At 53.7% G+C, this 18,921-nt stretch overlaps 1 protein-coding gene across 1 annotated transcript; it reads left to right on the top strand.

The window, feature by feature from the left end:
• Positions 1 to 340: 340 nt before the first annotated feature.
• On the top strand, positions 341 to 16,967 carry ADORA2B (adenosine A2b receptor). Its single transcript, XM_057415319.1, has 2 exons — positions 341 to 890; positions 14,997 to 16,967. Exons 1-2 carry the CDS (start codon positions 526 to 528, stop codon positions 15,688 to 15,690), a joined length of 1,059 nt encoding a protein of 352 aa, XP_057271302.1. The 5' UTR covers positions 341 to 525; the 3' UTR covers positions 15,691 to 16,967.
• The last annotated feature ends 1,954 nt before the right edge of the window (positions 16,968 to 18,921 follow it).

Here is an 18,921-nt window from a genome sequence, read left to right on the forward strand (position 1 = left end):
GGGCTGGACCACCGGGGGCCGTGCAGGGGCCGAGGCAAGTCCCGGGGCCGGGCGGTGCGGAGGTGCCGTCCCGGGGCCCGCCGGTTCCCGGCCAATCGGCTCAGCTCCGCGCTCTCCCCGCCCCGCTCGCCCCATGTGCAGAAATAGCCCCGCCGCGGCCGGCAGCGGCGGGGAGCGGGAGGGAGGGCGGCAGCGGAGCATCCCCGGGCGGAGCAGCGGCGTCCGTCCCGTCCCGTCCCGCCCCGCCCCGAGGTGCCGGCGGATGGCCCCGCGGCGGGCGCAGCGGCCGGGCCCGGCGGCGGGCGGGAGGTGAGCGGAGCCCCCGGGAGCGCGGATGCCGGCCGGGGGCCGGGCGCTGCGGGCAGCGGGGGGCCGCGGGCCGGGGCTCGCTGCGCCCCTCGGGCCCCCCAGGGCCGGGCGGGAGGCGGCGGTGAGCCCGGACATGGGTGTTTGTCTCCGGGCAGCGCTGCCCCGTGGCCTGTTGGTACCTGCGGGCGGGCGCCCGGTGGAAAGCACCTTTTTCTCATGAACGGTTCTAGTTCCTCGCCCTGGGCTCTCGCCATGGACACTATGAAAACCACTTACATCGTGCTGGAACTGATCATCGCTGTGCTCTCCATCGCTGGCAATGTCCTGGTCTGCTGGGCCGTGGCCATCAACAGCACCTTGAAGAATGCCACCAACTATTTCCTGGTGTCTCTGGCGGTGGCTGACATTGCCGTGGGTTTGTTAGCCATCCCTTTCGCCATCACCATCAGCATTGGATTCGAGGTGGATTTTCACAGCTGCCTCTTCTTCGCCTGCTTCGTGCTGGTGCTGACCCAAAGCTCCATTTTCAGCTTGCTAGCGGTGGCCATCGACAGGTACCTGGCTATTAAGATCCCACTGAGGTAAGAGGCTGGAGTGGATGCAGGTAGCCACATTCCCTGAGAGCCCAGACTGTGATCTTCCTTGTTTTAGCGTGCAGGGACTGCTGGTCTCTAGAGGTTTGAGGGTCATGGTGATGATGAAAAGAACAGGGATTTTGCACTTACTTGCTGCAGGACTGAGATCGGGGTTCCAGTATCCTGCCTCTCATTTCAAAATGCACCTGATAGCTCAGTTTCTGCAGGATGTCTGCTCTGGGAAGGTCATGAGTCGGTGGGGTGATTCAGGAGTGTGCTTGGAATAGATGTAGCTAATCTATGCAGGTATTTATACAGCCCCCATTACCGTGGTGTCAGGGCATCTCCCAGGTAACTAAATATAGGAGCACCCACCATTCCTCCTATTTTCCAGCCTATTAGAGAAGTGGTGATGTAGGCTGTTCTGTAAAAGTTCTTGTCTCTTCCTCAGCTCAGGTCACAGTACATTCAGAAAAGCTGAAAGTTATCTTAAATAGTTTTTAATGTGACTTTGTACACACTTCACATTTTCAGCCAGGACTAGAGTCTAACCGGGCTGTCTTCCACTTTTTAGGGGGCTAGAATTGGACTGAAAGCACAATCTGTTGCATCTATAGATGCTGAAACCGTATTTCCATGCTTGCATACATACCTTTTCCTTCTGAGTGCTTATCACGAGTCTATAGAGCAATAAATGTCAGAAGGTGTCAGCTCTGTGCATACCCTGAAAGGAAAAGAGGGAAAGAGAAAGGTTTCTTCGCACATCGGACTGTTTTACTGTTTAGACTTCCATCCAAGTGCAGCATCAAAGACATAAGCTGGTTTCCTTGTAATTTATGGGATGTTGCAACATCATGGGGCAAACTATCAAATGTAATTTACAGGCACTTCCCCAGTGAGTTGCTGCAGCAGCTGCCTTAAGCTTAAATGCAACAAACCCCCGGCTTTGCATTACAAATGACCCGAGTCCAGTGGTCTCAGTCTCCTTCATGTCTCTGTTGTCCCTCCCTGAGAGTAAGACACATCATCGATGGAGCGGGAGTCCAGGACTGCTCCAGGGTTGGTGTAGGGACCTCAGCTGAACTGTGTGAGCTGCAGCTTTCCTCCACTCTGCTCATCTCTGGTATCTCCCTTGCATGAGTGATGACCTAAAATGACTTAAGAAAACCCCTTTCACCCTGTTCTGGCACCTCGTGCTGGAGAACCCCCATCTGTTGGGCAAACACGAATCAGGCATCGGGCAGATGATAAAGTCTGGTAGTGGAAACGTGCGTGTGCTGCGTGGCTCTGTCACTGCAGCAGCGCACACGGAAATTCCACAGGATGTAGGGTAAGCAAGAGCAGATCGGCAGCACCCGTTGATGCAGAGGCAGCAGGGTCAGAGCTGCTCACACCCTGCAGCTCCTCTGACACGGCTGCTTGCCTTCACAGCCCCCCGCCTGTACTGGAATACACTGCTTCGGATAACGCTGGGGTGCCTCTTCCATCCCTTCCTTGGGGCTTTCTCGGGATGGGGGCAGCAGCCATGGGAGCAGGTTGGAGTTTTGGGGTTTCAGTTTAACCACAAGCAGGCTGCTCAAGCACGGCTGTAATTCTCATCCTTTGAACCACAAGGGCTTTTTTGCAGCGCTTAACTGAGGAAATTGGATCTCGTGAGGGATTCGAGGGGAGAGCAGCAGCTCCGAAATGCTCTGATGGGACCATTCACACGGCTGTGGAAGGGAAGTGGTTTTGCTGAGTATTTCTTCCACTCTCTTTTCTTCTTATTTTCCCCCCCCTCGATGCTGGTCCCTGGCAGCTTTGCTCAGCTCTCCAGGAGCACAGCTCATACACCTGTGTGGGATGACATCCCAGGGCAGTTTTGCCTTGCTTCAGGGCTGCTTTTTCACCCCCTCTTAGGCCAAACCTTTTACTCCATTTGCACAAACATCTTTATTCCTGTGAGTGCTTTTTACTCCCTTCAGCTGTAAATGGAGATCAAGGAGTCCCACCCTAGGTTGGTCTAAATAATGAAGTTTGGATTAAACTTGGTCTTGGCATTGAGGCTCATTTTATTGCTTTCAGAGGTGTCAAAGAAGTAAAACTCCTTTGTAAGGAGGGAGGTTTCTTCCTGCTAAGAGTGCAGGGCAATGGACAGGGCATTGCTTTGGCAACAAGAGGTTTAGGGGCTGGTACTGAAAGGCCGCTTTTATTTGCACAGCCAAGATCAAGAGAGGATAGGGGATGTTATAGAACTCCACTGGCAAAACACTTCTCTATGGCACTAGGGCTAGAGCTGTCTCATCAGCATCGTTACTCCTGGGATGCTCCACGGTGTTGCCAGCAGCAAGCAGGAAGGAACTTGTCCATCCACCCGCCCTAGGTAGATGCACGTGGTGTTTCTGGAAGGAGCTTTGTGCTGTGGGAAGGGAACGGTGTCCATCACTTTGTAGGAATGGAAACCTTGGGGAAAGTGTTTCTCACTGAAACGCTCGTTCTGGAGACCAGCGCAGGGGCTGGTAAGAGGCTGTGAAGTATCAAATGCCTCAGGAACTGATTTTGCCCCAGTGCTAGTGAGTAATTCCAGAACAGCAGTGGCAGAGTGGCCAAGTGTCTGTGCTGCATCCAGCGCTCCACCAGCTCCCTGTGGAAACCTCTGCAGGGACACTGGGAACTGACTGTGCCGCATTACTTAATACAATTTCAGGGCTATTTAAGCACACTGAGAGGCTGGGAGGGGGTGCACAGGAGAAGTTTGCGTTACAGCCAGGCTAATAATGGATTTTTCAGTTCTGTGGCTGACCCAAGACATCTCATGGGAAAGAGGGAAATGATTCCGGTCAAACTGCAGGAGATACTTGGAGGTTTCGGTGAAACAAAGGGATCCTGAGCAACCCAGCAGGCTGTTGTTTGAGCTGCTTAACCTTCCCGATGTCACCGGGCCGCTTTTTGAAGCGGTGGCATCCTCGCTGGGAAGGAATCACAAATTCTGACCCAGACAATTGCGGAACAACAGAAAAAAACCCGAATCTCAGAACATTTAAAACTGGTGGCTTTGAACCCTCCCTCTTCTGGCTAAAAATATTCCCTGGATTTGACCTGGAGCCATGAATTCTTTCTGTCCCTTGAAACTCTGATTTTGTTTGTTTGCTTTTGACAATTCACTGTGTGCCGAGGAGCCCGCGCTGCCCACTTGGTGCAGCTGCAGCTCTGAGCCCTCCCCTCCCCTGGGTCCCTTCCTCAGACCCGCTCTAACCCTGCCTTGCTTTTCACATACGCCTGGACCCCGTGCTCTTGACCAGGCAGTGCTGCTGCCTGCGTGTGCCTATCCTCGCCCTGCTCCAGGGACATGGCACCGTCCCTGCTCCCCTCTGCCAAACAGATCCCCCAAAACCTCGCTCCTCCATTGCGCTCTCTCCAAGCACAGCGGCAAACCCCGGCTGTTGGGCACCTTTCGGGAGCAGTAAATCCATCCTGCAGAGTGTTTGGCACAAGAGCGGCGTGAGGCTTTCGCTCTCTGGCTTTCTTCAGGGCTGGATCTCACCCACAGTCCCACAGCTGTGAGCCAAAGAAGATTTGTAGGTGGAATAAAGTCTTTCCCTTTTATTTGCATTAACCAAAATCCTTTGGCATGGCTAATAGCTGTAGGTACGGAGAGATGCCTGGAACAAATGCGTCTGGAATTAGGGAGGGAGAAAAGTGTCTGTACTTAGAGCGCAAAAGAAGAATGAAATGCTGTGCAACATCATGCTGTGCGTGCCCTTGTCTGGCTGGTGATGTCCTGCAGGACAGGGAATGTGTTACTGCTGCTGCCCACCTGCAAACACCCCAGCAGAGACCTCCAGAGGGAAAATTAGCCCCAGGTCCCTGTGATTTGAGCTGATTTGATGCTTGTTCTTCCTCCCTGGATTTAGGATTTCGTTTTCTTTCATCTTCAGTTTTATCCCTAGCAGAACTGCAGGACTGCAGTTCCCAGGCAGCTTTGCCATGAGCTGGAACAGGGCATCCATGACCATGGCCTCTCCCTTTCTGCACTGAGCCCTTGCTGTCCTCCTGCAGTCGGAACATCCATGCCCGGGTCCCGATCTACTAATGGTGTTGCTCTGCTTCTGGTGCTGCCAGCCTCCCCTGTGAGCTGCTGCCCCTCTTGTCTTTGACACGATGAAGGTACCAGTCCAGCTCCTTTCTGCTGTCCTCATGGGGACATGTTTCACTTGGGTCGTTGTTGCTCCCCTCTGACCTTTTAGCTGAGCAGTGGCCTTTCTAGATGCTCCACGGCTGATGCTCACTGCTGCCTGCCCTCGCTGTGCCCTGCTGCTGCAGGGGAAGTGGTTCCCTCCGTGTTCCCCAGCTAAGAATGGTTCCTGGCTCCTTTCAAATCCCATCTTGCTCCTCAGCAAAGCAAACTGGGGGATACTAATGGCATGCGGGAGGCCTGGAGCCACTGAGGAGAAAATCCCCCTCAGAGCCTCAGTCTTCACTTGCCATTTTCTGTGTGGCACCAGCAGCACACAGCACTGCGGCTGCTCTTCCTCCTTCTGCCCTTGCTTCATTTCCTCTCTGAAGGGAAATCCTTGCATTGCTCTTCATCTGAAGCCGGCCATGCTCTGCTGTTCATGTGTGGCTCACGCGTGCGGTGCCTGACCCTGACACCCTGAGCAGCACAGGAGCCTGGGTGGATTTGCTGTTTGTCCCAGACCACAAAACAGAGCCTTTTAGGAGTGCTCTGCCCCAGACTTTGGCTATACCAGGCAGTCACTGCATGGGGGTGTTGGCCTCCTATTACTTATTTGATCCACAAGATTCCAGGAATCATTGGCGCCAGCTGTGCCCTACAGATGTGTCAGTGCTCTCCCCTCCCCATCTGCTCTCACGGCTTTGTGAAGTCCAGCAAGCTCATGGAATTTGTATGTGCCAAAGAGCGGATTATCTCCTAATCCTATGGATGACAGCAGGCCTGGGCATGAGCCACAAATAGCCTGTGAGGACATCAGTGGGGTGTGTCCGTGCCCTTATGCTCAGCCTTTGGTGCCATGGAGGTGTCAGTGTGAGCACCACCAATGGGATTGCTGAGCCTGATGGGAACAAGAGCCAGAGCAGTCCCTGTGCAGGGAGATTGGTGCCACTGTGGCTGGGGCTCTGCCTGCACCCCCTTCATGGTGCACTGTGCATCAGTACCCATCACCCCAGTGTTCACACCCTCCCTCCCACCCAAACCACAGTGCCAGGTTCCCAGGATCACAGTGCTGTGGGGTGGCCGTTGGCCACATCCTCCCTTCCCAGTAGGAGGTACAAGGGGCTGGATGCTGTATCACTAGCTGAACCTGGATGTGAGGACAGGATGGGCTCCTGGAGCTGCTGGAGCATGCTGGGAGGAGGCACATGGGGTGCATGGTGTGGGCTCGGTGCTGACCACAAGATCCACCAGTCCTTGGGACGGTGGGTCTGGGCTCTGCAGGGAAGGCAGGTGAATAGCAGCTTGCTGGTGGAGAGTGGTTTGGGGCCTTTGGGAAGGGCTTTAGCACCCGTTTCATTACAGAAAGAGCGACCCAGCGGAGACCTGCCATCTCCTCACCTGTATCTGTTATCTTAGTGAGCAGGGCACTGCGAGCCTGGCAGCGGGGTGGCTGCAGCACTGCTCTATGTACAGGCTCACACCCAAGCAGCTCCCTGGGAATCGCACTCCCTCTCTCACCTCTACCGGCTGCCTTTAACGCAGCCACGCGGGTGCTGCGCATCTGAGGTCTGCCCGCGCTGGGAGGTTTGGAATGACAAAAATGCTCAGCCCCAGGAGCTGTGAGTCCGGTAACTCTGGGGTTTAGAGCCTTGGAGGGAGGCAGGGAGCTGCGAGAGAGAGCTCGGGAGGGCTCCGGGCCCCTCTCAGCGCTGCGGTCGCAGGCAGGGCGCGCCAGGCTGCTGCGCTCCAGGGCTCAGAGCTTCCCTGCGGCACACGAAGCGCTGCTGTCCCGCAGCCCTGCCTGCGACGGGCGGCTTGAGGCGGCCGCTTCCGCGCTGCTCTCGGGTGGCTGGAGGGTGGCGGCTGAGCTCATCCCCTTCCTGCGCCCCGGGCTCTGCGCACCCCCGCCTGTCCCCCGGCATCAGGCACGGGCACAGGGGCTTGCCCAGCGTGGGCACCGAGCCCGCCCTGCGCCCCGTGCCCTGGTTCAGTTCTCAGTCACCTTTCCTGCCCCCCCCGGAGCTGGCTGGGGCGCACAGAAACCAGGCACCGAAGGCAAACTCCTGCCCGGCTGCGGGCTGCTGGGGGAGCGCGCATGAGAGGAGCGTTCACGGAGCCACATCACAGGAGCTGCTGGCGTTCAGCGGGCGCAGAGGTCCCAACCTCCCAGCCTGAGCCGTGGTTTCGCTTCTTAATCCTCCACGTTACCCGAACGCACGCCATTTGCAGGGCACGTTGGGCCAAAACTGCGCTCTCTCATATTGCTCCTTTCCACATTCCTGGTCCTGCAAGCCTGATGCTGTTCAGCCGTTCCCTTGCCCTGCGCTGGCTGTGGCAGGGCTGAGGTCGTAGCCTGTATGGAGCAGTGTGCAGGGATAGACTGGGGTGAGGCAGCTGCCCTCAATGGGACCCTTTCATCTCCCAGCTGCTCTGCCTCCAACCCAGGGAAGGAGTTCTCCGGAGGGATAAGCACATGGGTATGGATATCTTGTACTAAAACCTGCGGGCCCTCGATAACCTGAGCTTGCAGGTTGCAGGGCTCAGGGTGCTCAGGGGTAGGGAATGCTCCCCTCCATACACCCAGCCCATCCTGAGAGGCATCACCACAGCTGAGCGTGAAACACGGATGGGTTTTGTCTATTTGTCCTTGGAAGGGTAATTTGAAGTCTTCGTAACTGGGGAGCAGTAAATGTGGGGCTGCGAATGGGTTTGCTTCCCGCTGGCAGACACCCCCCATCCTTCCCCTGGGGGCTGCAAATGGCCACGGTCACCTCAGGGCTCATCCGAGCCAGGACGGCTTCACCCTGTGCTCCGTGCTGCTGCTCCCTGTGCCTTCCTCTGCCCCGCATCTCTGTGACTCTGCTCCCAGGTGGAATCACTTCCCAGAGCACACGCAGGCAGTGTGGCAGGCCTGGGGCAGCCCCAGCCCCTGACAGCCTCTGACCACACACTGGGCTTGTCTTCTGCTTGTATTAGTTCAAGCTCATCAAGCTTTTATTTTGGACTAAGGCTGAAAACGCCAATGTAAACAAAGCAAGCCCTGGAGAAAGGGAAAGCTTCCAGTTTTTAAATCGTAGAATCAAGGAATGGTTTGGGTTGGAGGGAACCTTACAGCTCATCCAGTTCCAACCCCTGCCACGGGCAGGGACACCTTCCACTAGAGCAGCTTGCTCCAAGCCCCTGTGTCCAACCTGGCCTTGAACACTGCCAGGGATGGGGCAGCCACAGCTTCTCTGGGCACCCTGTGCCAGCGCCTCAGCACCCTCACAGGGAAAAGCTTCCTAATGTCTGATCTTAATCTACCCTTTTTCAGCTTAAACCCATTCCCCCTTGTCCCGTCACAAAGTGCTTTTTGTGAACCTCCAATCTGAAAGTGAAACACTGCAGCCTGTGACCTTGCTGGTTTAGTGCCTCCCCACAAAGAGGCGAGGGGGTGGATGTTCCTCCTCACTCTGCGAAGGTGGGAGCCAAGGCAAGGCTGGGTTCCCTGTGCTCAGATCTCAGAGCAGCACCCAAACACCGTGCTCCCCTTTACAGACAAGACTTGAGCAGCAGCCTGCAGCCGGGCTCTGCACTGCGAGGGCTGGGTCTTCTCATTTACCTGTTACTACCCAGGGCTGCAGGAGCAAGGGGCCGCTTGCCCAGTGGGTACATGCTCAGGGTACCAGGAACTGGCTGTCACCCTGTAAGGGCTTGCTTCCCCCCAGTCAGCTTCTCCCGACAGGTTAAGGATGGAATCCAGCATCTTACGGCATGTTCAGTGCTGTCTCCATCCCTGGTTTCCCATGAATGCACCAGGCGGGCAGCCAGAAGTGGATGGTGCTGAGCCAAAGAACCCCGTGTGCTCACCTGGGTCCTGGCACGGGTGCAGTAACCCGGCCAGCGGAAGGCTGGGAGTGCGAGCGGGGGATGCTGCTGCTGTCCCCTGTCACAATAGGGGCAGATGTGGGAGGAAGTGATTTGTCTGCAACTGGACGTGGACGGGCGCAGATGTCCTGCTTCCTCTGCTCAGCCTGTAACTGCTAATCAGATTTCTCACTCTCGCCGCCAGCTCCTTCCTGGTTAAAAAGCTTTTTCTTTCCTTCTTGTTTTTGATGCCCTCTCTAAGGTGCCATTTGTGATTCATTTCCAATGTCCTGCAGGATGTTTCAGCTGCTGTGTGATCTCCATTCCATGGCTCCGCTTGGAGCAAACACAACGGCAGCAGCGGTGCTTGCTTCATGCTGTTATAGCTGAAAAAAACACCCCCAAAAAGAGCAAGACGCAAAGTCCAGCTGCAGGAGCTGACAAGGATACAATGCTTGGCAGCCAAACTGCTCTCACCCCTTGTGAACAGAGGTGTCTGTGTATTTTCCTTCACACTTAAAATAGAAACATATAAATTATCACTGCTTGTTTGTATCGGAACACCTGCATGGTCCAACTTCTGCAGACTCTCCATCTGCTCACCTCCCTGCATCCGGCAGCCTGGGCACCGGCAGGGAAGCAGGGGAACAGCAGGAAGCACCAGTCCCCAGGACAAGGACTGGGACTTTCCTGGGTCTTCCCAGTTCAGGCTGCAGAGATACCCCCATTGAAATGCTTGTTGTGAGCCTGGAGGCTCTGTCAGGAGAGAAGATTTTCCTGCTGGAAAAGTTAACACTGCAGCTTCAGCACTGTTACCTGCACAGGAGAAGCATTTAAACACCCAGTGTAAGGCTTTCACAAGCAGCATTTTGGGGGCTGCTGGTGGGATGGAGCCTGCCTGAGGGGTTGGATTTCTCCAAATATCTTTGTTGCTAGAAGCTGCATCTCAGCCATTCCCAGGGATTTCACTCAGCTCCCAGTGAGGATGTGGGACAGCGCTAGTGCCTGGGTGGGTGGACATCCTATTGCTGAGCTCTGAAGAGTCAGGACCCACTGTGTACTTGCCAGATTCCAGCTGCAGGTCTTCAGGCCATGACAGAGATGATGGAGCTCATTTTTGTGTCTCCAACAGCAGCCCAGCAGCAGGGGAAGTTGGGAAAGACTTTGGGAACAGGGTGGACAAATGTAAGGGGTCACATCCTGCCTGCCTGTCCCCAGGCAGGACAAGGGCTGTGTGGCTGGATGGTGCCCAATGTAGACCCTGCACTGCAGCGCTGATGAGCACATGGGGGCAAGTGCTGACGCAGTTCCTCAGCTTGCAGATGCCCCTTTGGTTCAGCAACGTCTCAGATGCTCAGTAAAACAAACTGCTTGCTATTGGCTTTGCTCTTTGCTAACCTCAGGTTTATTTACTCAGTAACTTATCAGTCAGGGCCCAGACCATCATCATGGTCAGGGCCACCCTCAGACTCTGCCCAGCACCAGGAGAGTGGGTTTGCGGCACCGCAATGTTTTGATCTGCTCAGCTTTCAGGGCTGCTTGGGGACCGTGTGGGATTCTTCTCCCCCTTTCCTGCTCTCAAGGCCAGGTTGGACACAGGGGCTTGGAGCAAGCTGCTCTAGTGGAAGGGGTCCCTGCCCATGGCAGGGGTTGGAACTGGATGAGCTTTAAGGTCCCTTCAACCCAAAGCAGTCTGGGATTCTCTGAGATAAATAAAGGATTCTCTGAGATAGTTCACATGGGAACCATGGTCCCCTTCCAGACTGGTTCCTCCAGGCTGTTGCTCTTTTCCACCCCAAGTCTAATCTCCCCAAATGCTGAATGACACCTTGGTGCTACTGTATGCTCCTTGTTTGACAGGAGCTCAGCAGCAGCAGTGCCTCTGCCTAGGTGATCTCCACGGGGCTGATGGGGAGATGCCAGCTACGTGCAGGACATGACTCAGTTCCTGCCATTCAGGAGCCAAATCCCTGCTTGGGAGAGGCTGGGCTGGCTGTGGGCTGGCAGCGCGTCCTGCTCTGCTCCAGCTGTGCTCAGTGCTGCCTGCCTGGGTGTCTGGGCTGGTGCCCAGCTCTAGGAAACAGCAGGAGAAATGCCATGAGAGCTGTTGGGAAAGATCCCCAACCATGACCCCTACCTACAGAAGCACAGTGCCTGGAGAGCGCAGAGAAACTTCGCACACCCTGCGCCAATGGGCAGCTTGGTCATTTTGGTGGTTGCCATGATGCTCTGCAAGAGAAGCTTTGGACCTTGCTGTGCCATCACTGAAACAGAGTGACAAGGATGTCTGCTGGGTGAAGGGCACCATCTCCAGGCCATGGGCCAGCTCAGGGGTCATCAGTGGCCAGGTCGTTGCTCACTCTATGGCCTGGTGACAGCAGAGCTGTGTCGTGCTCTGGGTGAAGCCTCTGCAGGCACATCCCAGCAGTGCTTGACCAGAGGGTCAGAGCCATGGGGTGACAGCAGCTGAGCTTTATTTAAAGCGTTTGACTTGGAACCCGGCCTGTGTGACCGTGACAATGGTGGCCAACATATGTGTTTATATATCAGAGGAATAGATCCTGAATCACTCCATGGTGGCAGCACACTGAGGGGTAGCATCGGGGCTTCTGCAGCATGTCCACGGCAGAGATAATTACCTGCTTGATGATGATGATGATGCCAGTAAAGAGGCTGCCTGGCAGTGCAAGAGGAACTGATGCATTGCCAGAGTTACTTCACCTCAATAAATCAGTTTTAAATATTCAGCTGTTATTTACATTGAAGCCACGTTTCATGCCTCTGGGCAGAAACACAGAGGAGGTTCAGTAGCTGTTATACAGTAGGTGAGTGAATTTACTTTAATGGTTCTTTGCCTAACAATATTAAGCTGAGAAAAGAATGAAGGAGGGGTTTGCTGGAGCAGTCAGAGCTGTGAAAACCTGGTTCCTCACTGTCTGGTCATGTTTTATAATGCTGAGAAAAAGGCTGGGGCCCAGCCCAGCTCTCCCAGAGCCCCTGCCTGCTTTCACTGGTGGTGGTTCATGACAGGAGCTGCTCCGTCATGTAGATTCTGCAACCCTTGCTGCTCCCAGCATGACTCTTCATACTGTGATTTGGTGACAACACGCACTTTATCTCTAAGCACGTGCTTACCTTCCCTTAACTTAAGGGCAGTACCGGCAGCGTCCCACCAAATCAATGTACTAAGGTAATGATTACGTTAGAACATCAAGCTATTCCCACTTTCACCTTGGCCTCTTCTGGCTGGCGACTCAGCACCCGGGTGTTTGCACAGGCCCTTTCTGTAGTCACAGCAGCGACCATCACCCTTACTCATGATCATGCGTGATGTACCCCCGTGAAAGCAAAGCTAATCCAAGGAGCGCAGGTGTTCACTGTGAATAACCATCTCCAACGAAGACCATCTCTTCACTGACAGGCTGTCAGCCCTCCCCGTTGCTCTGGCTCTTGCACAGCACATTTGCCATCTCCTTCTCACAGCGTTTAAACGTGATGCTGGTGGCAGCTCTGCTGTGCGCTGGGGAGGAGTGAGCAGCACTAAAGTGAACACGTCACCATCACAGCCCCTGGAAAACCAAGGGACTTCTGAACTGCTTCTGTAAACCTTCAGGACGGGCCTTGTCTTTGCAGAAGAGTTCAGAAGAGCAGGCGGAAGGAGCCTTATCTGGGGTCGTGTGTTCTCAGCAAGAGGCAGTGGTGGACGCGCGGAGCGGTGCTGGCTTTCCCTTGTGTTCCTGCGCACAGCCCGATTGAGGGACGCAAACTGCTCAACCCCTTCAGTTTCTGTTTCTGAACAATGGTCCCTTTTGCGTTCTCCAGTGTCAATACAGCAGCTCTGGGGATGTGGCAGGGGAGGATCAACTAAACAGGAACAGCACAAGCCAAGGAGCCACGTTTTCCTCTTCCCACGTGTGGAGCCGTAGGGCAGCAGCAGCTCTCGGTGCTCCTGCAGCACTGACTAAGCCTGGCCAATGCTGGAGCTCGAGATCCAGACTTTGCCAAGAGACTGGATTTCTGGGAACTTGCTCCTAATCAAATCTTTATGTTTTCAGGCCCCGCAACCCCAGACCAGCTCTGGCTGTTTAAAACTTACCACGGGGTTTTGAAAGCAATGGGCTTGGCCTCACTGGTGCCCTGTCTGATAACTTCTCACCTTCTGGAGCAGCGAGACTTAGTGGGAATGAGAGAAAAGTCCAGGAGAACCCTCTCAGTGGCTGCACCTGCCCTTCAGACACCTGTGCCGTGGAGTGTGCTCACACGTTGGCTGCTGTACCCGCATCCTCCTGGCCATGCCCAGAGCAAGCCCTGCTCCCAGTGGCCACGCAGAGGAGCTGAGGGCTCCCCCCAGCCCCCCCCCCCATTCACGCTCCCGTCCCCGTGGCTGGCAGGAGGAGCGGGACAGGGCTCGCACGGAGGCGGCCGCAGCGTGATTCAGAGGCACAGCTGCGGTTCTGTGGGAACCGAGCCCTCCCCGGCATCGCGGGCCGGAAGAAAATCAGAACAAACGTCCCTAGGAAAGGAGGAGCAGGGAAGCCGAGCCAGAGTAAACACGCGCTGGGAGCAGGGGGTGGGAAGGAGGGGACATGCATGTCAGCCGGCAGCTAACGGGCTGGGGGAGGACAGTAATGGGTTTCTCATGTTGTCTTGCTGGCAGTCGCTGGTTCTCCATGTCTCTAAGGAGAGACATTGGCATCTGCGCTGGGTGCACCCAAACCGGCTTGGCTTTTGCTGTTCGTGTCTCTGAGAAGCTGGGACGTGGAGGGGCACCTTGGCTTTCCTGGCCGTGAAGGCACCCGGTGCCTGGGGTTGGGAAAGGAGTGGGGCAGCACAGGGCTTTGTGCCCTTCGGCACTGCATCAGCCTGCCCCTGGGCCACAGCGGAGCTTCTGTGTAGCACATGTAAGAGCAGCAGGTGCCCAGGGAAGGCATTGGTTTAAATCTGGCTCTTTACAAGCAGTTACGGCGGGTGAGCAGCGCTCAGGCATTAGTTAACCGCAGGCAGCTGTGTGGTTTAACCCCACTGAGGGCTTCAGGAGCTGCAGATCTGTGTGTGGCTTCAGGGCCCCTCCGTGGTGCATGTCCTATAGAACGGGCACATCACATACCTGAGCAGTGAAGGCTGACACCAGAGCTGGGTGAAGCTGCCCACCTCAGTGCTGTTGGAGGATGCACAAAGCAGGGATGTCAAACAGGGGAAGAAGCCCATGTCCCTGGCTCCCAGCCCCATTGCCTGGATGCGAGACTGAACGGAGACACAAACCCTCACTTGTAATTCTCCTAAGCAATCCATCATTAGCAGTTGCTTTCAGATGTTGGCTCAGAAAAGTCTTTCAGGGTATTGCTATCCACCCAGAACAAGTTTGTGTGGGCTGCAGTCTGGCATCTGTAAGCCAGGAATTGCACTGTTTGGGAAACTAGCAGAATCCCTGCTTTCCACACACATGTGTACTTCCCACTTGAGTGTATGAGCTAGCATGGGAAGGGACATCATATTTCAGGACCGCTGCAATCTCCAGTGAAAGCCAGCATTGCTGCAGGCACATGAGCAGTTGAAGCAAGTTGGCTTTGGTATAAAGGCTGTAAGTGTGTGGTGAGGCTGGTTAAGTCTTTAGCTGCCTATTACAGGGGAGAATTGAGAGCCAGCATTGTCTCAGCTGTAACAGATCAGCCCAGAAGTTCATGTAGCCCAGCAGCGTGCCCCAGCATGCCCATTAGTGGCTGCTTAGAGCAAGAGGGTAAGCTGGTGGTTACAGAGTGAGCCTTCCTCCTGTTCTTGCCTTCCTTGCAGTTGGTGGGTTCGGCTCATGCAATGATAAAGCCCTCTTTAAGACTCCAGTTCATACCTCCCATTGAAGGATGTCTGTGGGCAGGGGCGGTGCTTGGTGCCTCTCCGGAACAGTAGGTAAATCACCTCCCCAGATTGCTGTGTTGGTGTAGAGCACAGGTGAGATTTTCACCCCTCTGGTGATGGCAGAGGTGAGGTTCCCACAGGGGTGTGGGTGGGGATTTTGTGGCTTCAGCCAAAATGGTGATGACTTTCACTGCAGGGAGGTCACGAGCACTCATTTATATAATGGCTCTATCCTGGTTTTGTTCTGGATGCTGTAGGTATAATAGTCTGGTGACTGGCAAGCGGGCAAGAGGCCTCATCGCTGTGCTGTGGCTCCTGTCCTTTGGAATTGGACTGACTCCACTTATGGGCTGGAATAAAGCCATGAGCGGTTGTCCCAACACCACCAACGAGACAGGGGTTGACACCAGGACACAGCACCATGGCTGCTTCATCTCATGCCTCTTTGAGAATGTGGTAACGATGAGCTACATGGTGTACTTCAACTTCTTTGGCTGCGTGCTGCTTCCCCTGGTTATCATGCTGGGAATCTACATTAAGATATTCATGGTCGCCTGCAAACAGTTGCATCAGATTGAACTGATGGGCAACTCCAGGACCACGCTGCAGAAGGAGGTCCACGCAGCCAAGTCTCTGGCCATCATTGTGGGATTTTTTGCCTTCTGTTGGCTGCCCCTGCATATCTTGAACTGCATCACACTCTTCCACGAGGAGTTCTCCAAATCCAAGCCTGAGTGGGTGATGTACATGGCCATCATCCTCTCCCATGCCAACTCTGTCATCAACCCCATCATCTACGCCTACCGGATCAGGGACTTCCACTACACCTTCCGCAAGATCATTTCCAAGATCCTCTGTAAGACTGACGACTTCCCCAAGTGCACCACTGACAACAACCAGCACCTGACCGTCACCAACATTAACTGCCCTGTAGCCTCTGTCACCATATGACCCTGCATGTCCTGCTCCCGGGATCCTGCAGTGTCCCTGACACTATCCTCCCCTGTGCCTCTGTGACCAGTTGCAGCTCGCTCCCGGAGGAGCGCTCAGAGATGACCACTATGCAGTTATGCAGCTGTATTTTTTGTTATTATTATTTTGTAATTAACACAGTGCCTCCTGGAGGGATAACCTGAGCGGGGAGACTGACTGTAAACCCAGGTTGCGTGAGTGCTGGCGACCGTGTTGTGTCTCCATTCCAGGTCAGACACTGACTGTGGAAGATCCACTTGCTGGGGGCGTTTCCCCAGTTGTGCTGCTCGTGTCAAGTCCTATTTTAATTGTTATTATTATTTTTTTTAAGCTTTTGATTCCTTTAGGAGTAATAATTTTGTGTCTGGTTTTTGAGTTGTTCTTTAAGTCCGTACTTGACAGCACTTTGGTAATACCCGAATTATTCCATCAATTGTTTGATGCAGCTAGTATTCTCCAATGGGAAAAAGTCTTACTTAGCCGAGTTGCTGGTGTGAAACTGAATCTGCGTTCCAGGCTCTGAGGGACGTGATCATGTGGCTGGGAAAAGAAGCTCAGAACTGGCCAGCTCTTTCTGGCCCCAGCGTGGAAGCCCTACTTACTGAAAGAGAAGAATTTTAGGGAAGAGTAGACTGAAGTTTTAGCTCAGTGGTTTTATTGCCTTTAAATCCCTTTGGCTTACAGGACTGTGCAGCCCAGTGCTTCAGGTCTGCTTTCAAATCTGTTTCCATCTAGGAAAATGCAAAAGGCAGATGTGCCCTGAGGCTCGGCTAGTCTGCTCCATTCACTGAGGTTACTGCAAACCCTGCTTTAGTGACACTATCTTTACAATGAGGTTTTTGCTCCCAAGTCAAACCTTGACAGCCTGGCAGTGCTTCCAGAAGTGCTGGGTTTAGCTGCAATAGCTGGATGCTCTAGCTCGCCTGATTCCTGAAGCTTAGTCCCGTTGAGGCTCCTCTGTAGCCCAGTAACCCCCAGAAGCTGTGAGTGCTTTGTTGTCTACTGATGATTCTTGTTTTTGCATTCTATTTTTTAATCCTGACCTGCACTGTTAGCAAGAGACTATAGGGGAGCTAATTCATTTGAGAAGCTAGAATGCCTTGCCTTGTTACTCGATTTTCACCAAGCTCTTGGGGCTGAAGCTCACCTTGCAGCCTCTGCAGTCAGCCAGGAGTCCTGGCCTGACCTAAGTACAAAGCCCACTCAACAGTGTAAATTGGTACTGCAGGTTCCTAACTGTCTGCAACCACAGCTCAGTGATTACTGCACCTGATTTAATATGTAACTGTGACATGTAAAACTAGACAAAGGTAGAACAGCACCTTCATTTCTGAATGCTCTGCTTCTCCAGACGCATGATGGCACGTGCACTGCTGTAAATGTTTCTGGCATGGCCTTTGTTTTACAAACAGGACTCTTGCCTGAAGGTCCCTGCGTGGTAAAGTGGACCTGTCTGTCTCCAGTAGCTTCACCATGCAACCAGTGAGAAGTGCAAGGGTGTGTATGAAATGGGGTTTTCAGTGGTAACTCATGCAGGGAGACAGAGAGAGTGAGCAGGACTTTCAGAGCAGGGAAGGAAGTTTAAACACAGCCAGCTCCTGAAGAACAAGTCCAGTGGGCAGACTGTGATGCCTGGATCAGTTTGTCCCTGATAAATTGTACTTGAATCATACAGAAATCGGCTTTCTATTTTTTTTTTAACTGCATTGCACTAAAAGGGGAGTAATAGAAGACCCCAAGAGTTTTATTTCTCTGGTGTATATAATGACAAATGCGGTGTAGAATCAGCTGAAAAGCTGATGTGAAGAACTCCTGTTCCTGCAGCATGTGCTGTGCCAGCTGGAGTGACCAGGCAGCGCTGTGGGCGTGGCTTGGGCCCACCATGCAGCCCGGGAACAGCTCACTGGTAGTGATGGATTTTGCTGCTCTGTGTGTCACAGCTGAGCTGTAAGAGCCAGCCTCAAACCTGGGTGAATCACCAGTAGGCTCTGAATGGGTTTGTACATGTTTATGCAATGTCCAAATTTAGCTACAGCTCAGTATCTCGGATACTGGCATTTCCAAGAAGAAGCTGAATAGTTAAAGTTACTGTCCCAAGTGTTTCTCCTTTAACAGCCCCATTCATCTTTGCTGCATGTGTCTTGGTCATAGTCCAGCTAACACATGTAGCCACCTCTTGCCATTTGGGCAGGGTTTGACTCTCTCCTCCTTTCAATCCTTCCCTTCTGTATGATCTTTGGCTGGGTTCCTTCTGTTAATCATGGCTGGAAACAAGCAGGGTTTCACCTGCAGGTCTGGCAGTGCTGCAAAGCAGTTGCAAGCCACATTTATCCTTACAACAAAGAATGTGATCTCTCCCTTCCTGCTGGCTGAAAATGAAGCAAGCTCTGGACAGCATGGACAGACTGAAACACACAGCGCTGCAACACGGAGAGAGATGTCCCAGAACACTTCTTGTATGTGACAGTTTGCACTGCAGCTCAGCAGCCATCACTGCTACCTTTCCTACACCTCCTATGAGCCAGAATTCCTGCAGACACTTGTGATGCAGCCTTAGTATGAACTTGCCCTTGGGTTGTTAGCCTTTAGCAACTATGGCCTGGGTCACCAAGGGCTTTAGGCACATTAAGTGCCTTTGTGGATCTGAGCCAAAGACATTTCAAGGCAAAATAAAAACAGAACACCTCCCTTTCCCCTCTCCAAAAAAAAAAAGCTCTGAAGGTATCTATAAAAATGTGAAGTTAAAATGGCAGAGGAATTTCTGTAGCGAGCGCAGCTGTAGCTATTCAGCTTTCATTCCTTACTGCTCTTATGTACATAGGATGATGTGTTTTCCTCGTGTTGCTCAGATTTTGTATTTGCAGTAACTGTTATTTACATACAGAATGCTTAATTTACCACCTACACAACCTGGCTCAGCCTCTGCCCCATCATTTCTTGCTGTGTTGTGTTCACACGTGTCATATGAGGCCGCCCTGTACTCCAAGACAGGCCCAATCTTGGAGCACTGGCAGGGATGCACAGAGGTGGAAGGAGCTGCTTCCCAGAGCACTGGCTGCTGTTCAGAACAGGGGAGCAGTAGTCTCCTTTCCCCCGTGTCTGGTGTGGACAGCCTTGCCTTGCCTGCCAGCGCGAGGTGCTAGACTTGTCTGAAACGGGTCAACTGAAAAGCACAGCTACCATGGTGATGCTTCCAAAGATCATGTAGTA

This window comes from Pezoporus wallicus, unplaced genomic scaffold (genome assembly GCF_028554395.1).
Source record: "Pezoporus wallicus isolate ANWC-B61680 ecotype Strahan unplaced genomic scaffold, APGP_CSIRO_Pwel_v1 contig_8517, whole genome shotgun sequence".
Classification (NCBI taxonomy): Eukaryota; Metazoa; Chordata; class Aves; order Psittaciformes; family Psittacidae; genus Pezoporus; species Pezoporus wallicus.